Raw genomic sequence first — 3,226 nt, forward strand, 5'->3', positions numbered from 1 at the left:
TAATTATTAATACTAACTAAATTTAAAATATTAATAACCTTATTATTATAATATATTAATCGCCCTCTAAATAACTAAAAACTACCCCCTACTTTTTACTTTTTTTAATAGCTTTAAATTTTTTTTTTTAATCTCTCCGAATTTCTTATTTTATTATAACGATATTAAAATATTAATAATACTTAAGAGTCGATTAAGTATTTTAAAACTATTATATTATATAAGTTAGGTATTAATAATAGTAATATTTATAAGAGTATATACGTTTTTTATTTTTAAATTAATAATAATTAGTTTATACTCCTTTAAACGATCCTTTTATAAATCGGGATCGTTAAGTATAATATTAATAAGATCGAATTACTAACTCTTAAAATATCCTTATAAATTAACGAGTTAGCGTCTTAGTATTTTAAATATTCTTAAAATAAATAGTTTAATAGTAATAGTAATAGTATAATAATAATAGATAGCGAGGGAAGTATTTTTTAATTTTAATAAAAAAAACGAGGTAACGAATATATATATATATATATAAGTCGAAATTAAAAGCGTAGTAGATATTAATAAGGTTAGTATTATTCTTAACGACGGCGACGAGGGTATCTCCGATACTATATTATTATAAGTTATTATTACTTAGAGGGTAGTAAACTTAGCTAAGTAGGTAGCTCATAAGGTAGTAGCGTTAGGCGCCTAATATTGCTATTAATAATCCGTAATTATAAACTTTATAAGAGGGAATATAAGAGGGAAAATTAAAAAAGTAAAAAATCTAAATAAAATAGTCTATTAAAATAGTAAGAGTATTTATTAATACTATATATTAATACTATATAATCGATATTAAGAACCGCCAGAGTAACTAGTAAAAATAAAAAATATAAATAAATAACTATTATTTTAATAAGCGCTTAGCTTATATAATATAGGCTTAAAATACTTAACTAACTTTAAAATATTATTAATATTTTAAAAACGTAATATAAGAATAGGTTAAAAAAAACTAAAAAGGATATTTTAAAGTTATTAAATAAAATAAAAAGTAGGGGTTAGTTTTTAGCTATTTAAAGGGCGATTAATATATTATAGTAGCGGGGTTATTAATATTTTAAATTTAGTTAGTATTAATAATTAATAACGGCTATACTAACTATAATTAGTTATAGTTAGCTATTATTAATTAGTATAAAATCTTATTAAAATACGTAATAGAAACTTAATATTAACCCTAATAGACTAGCTTACTTATAAAGGCGAAGATAGCCCCTAATCAGACGGGCCGGACCGTAAAAGGTAATACTAGCCTATATAAATAACTAAATCCCGTATTATATATTCTTTTTTATTAAGAATTAAGGGACCCTTTATATGTTCTTTTATATTTATAATATAACCTATATTAAAAAAATTATTAATTTTATAAAATATAATTATTAAGTTAATATTAATATATTAAATTTTAATATCTATATTAACTTAGCTATTTATAATATTCGTATTATTATTTAACTAAATTTTATATTATTAAAAAGTATTATGCTATTTTTTAAGTATATTTATATTAATTATAATAGTTAGGGCGTCGAGGGGGCCTAAGAATTTATCGAGCTCTAGAGGGGGGGACCTATTAAGGGATATTTTTAATAAAATAAGTTCTTAATAAAGTAGTATTTTAATTAGCTAATTTCTTAACTAGTTATTTAACTAGTTATCTAAGTAGTAGTTTATATATTAATAAGTTTATTTAATAAGTTTATTTAATAAGTTTATTTAATAAATTTATTTAATAAATTTATTTAGTTTAAATATAATAGCTTTAAGTAATATTAAAAATAATAAAAGTAAAAAGAATCTTTACGAGCTTTAAAAAGTAGCTAAATATCAACCTTTCTACCTTTTTTTTTAAAAACCTCTATATCGCTATTAAAGTTTAAAACCTTTATAATTAAAGACCGCTTTTAATTTTTATAACTAACCTCTATTATTAACCTTTTTAATTAGTATTATTATATAAATATATTACTTAGCTTATTATTAACAAGTAATAGGGTAGCTTATTTATTTTAAATTATATAGCGGTTTTTATATTAAAATTATTATATTATATTAAGTACGTACTTAGGGTATATAGTGGTTTTTTTTTTTAGCTTTATAAGCGTAAAAGATCGACCTTAACGGGATTACGTTTTTAAAAGAAATTATATAATACGGTATATTTTTTAATTATATAATATATATAATATGCTTTAAGTACGTGCTTGACGTAATATAGTAATTTTAATACGAAAATTATTATATAATTTAGGATAGGTAAGCTACCCTCTTTACTTATATAGTAGCGCTAGTTAAAAAGGTTAATAATAAAAGTCGGCCGTAAAAGTTAGAAATAGCCGTTAACTATAAAGGTTTTAAATTTTAATAATAATATAGAGGTTTTTAATGGTGGCGTCGGGCGCCTAGCATCGCCGTCAATGATCTTGAACTTTGTAGGAGGGAAAGTTGGAAAGGTGGAAAATCTAAAAAAAAATAGTCTATCGAGATAGTGAGAGTATGTACTGATACTGTGTATTAATACTGTGTAAACGATACTGAGAATCGCCCGAGTAGCTAGCAAAGGCAGAACACAAAAATAAATAGAGGTTTTTTAAAAAAAAGGGTTAAAAGGGCTAATATTTAGTTACTTATATTAAAGCTTATAAAGATTTTGTTTATTTTTATTATTTTTAATATTATTTAAAGCTCTATTTAAACTAAATAAATTTACTAAATAAACTTATTAAACGAACTTATTAATATATAAATTACTATTTTATTAAAAATACCCATTAATAAGTCCCCCCCTCTAGGGCTTAATAAATTCTTAAGCCCCCTCGACGCCCTAACTATCATAATTAATATAAGTATACTTAAGAAGTAGCGTAGTATTTTTTAATAATATAAAATTTAGCTAAGTAATAATATTAGTATTATAAATACTAGGCTAATATAAACGTTAAAATTTAATATATTAACGCTAATTTAGAAATTATATTTTATAAAGTTAAAAATCTTTTTTATATAGGTTATATTATAGATATAAGTGAATATATAGTTTATTAAGACAGTGGGAGTATCTATTAATACTGTGTATTAATAGCGTATAAATAATACCGAGAACTACCCGAGTAGCTAGTAAAGGTAGAATAAAAAAACAAATAAGGGAATATATAAAGGGCCCCCTAAC

The 3,226-nt window shown here is 22.0% G+C and overlaps 1 protein-coding gene across 1 annotated transcript; it reads right to left on the reverse strand.

Moving 5' to 3' along the window:
- Positions 1–2,383: 2,383 nt before the first annotated feature.
- On the reverse strand, positions 2,384–2,638 carry CPAR01_11677 (uncharacterized protein; the record flags this gene model as incomplete). Its single annotated transcript, XM_060495936.1, has 1 exon — positions 2,384–2,638. A coding segment is annotated over one exon (255 nt), but the record flags the coding sequence as incomplete, so codon positions are not given.
- Between the last annotated feature and the right edge of the window lie 588 nt (positions 2,639–3,226).

This window comes from Colletotrichum paranaense, assembly GCF_030867605.1.
Source record: "Colletotrichum paranaense strain IMI 384185 chromosome Unknown Scaffold_10.1, whole genome shotgun sequence".
Classification (NCBI taxonomy): domain Eukaryota; kingdom Fungi; phylum Ascomycota; class Sordariomycetes; order Glomerellales; family Glomerellaceae; genus Colletotrichum; species Colletotrichum paranaense.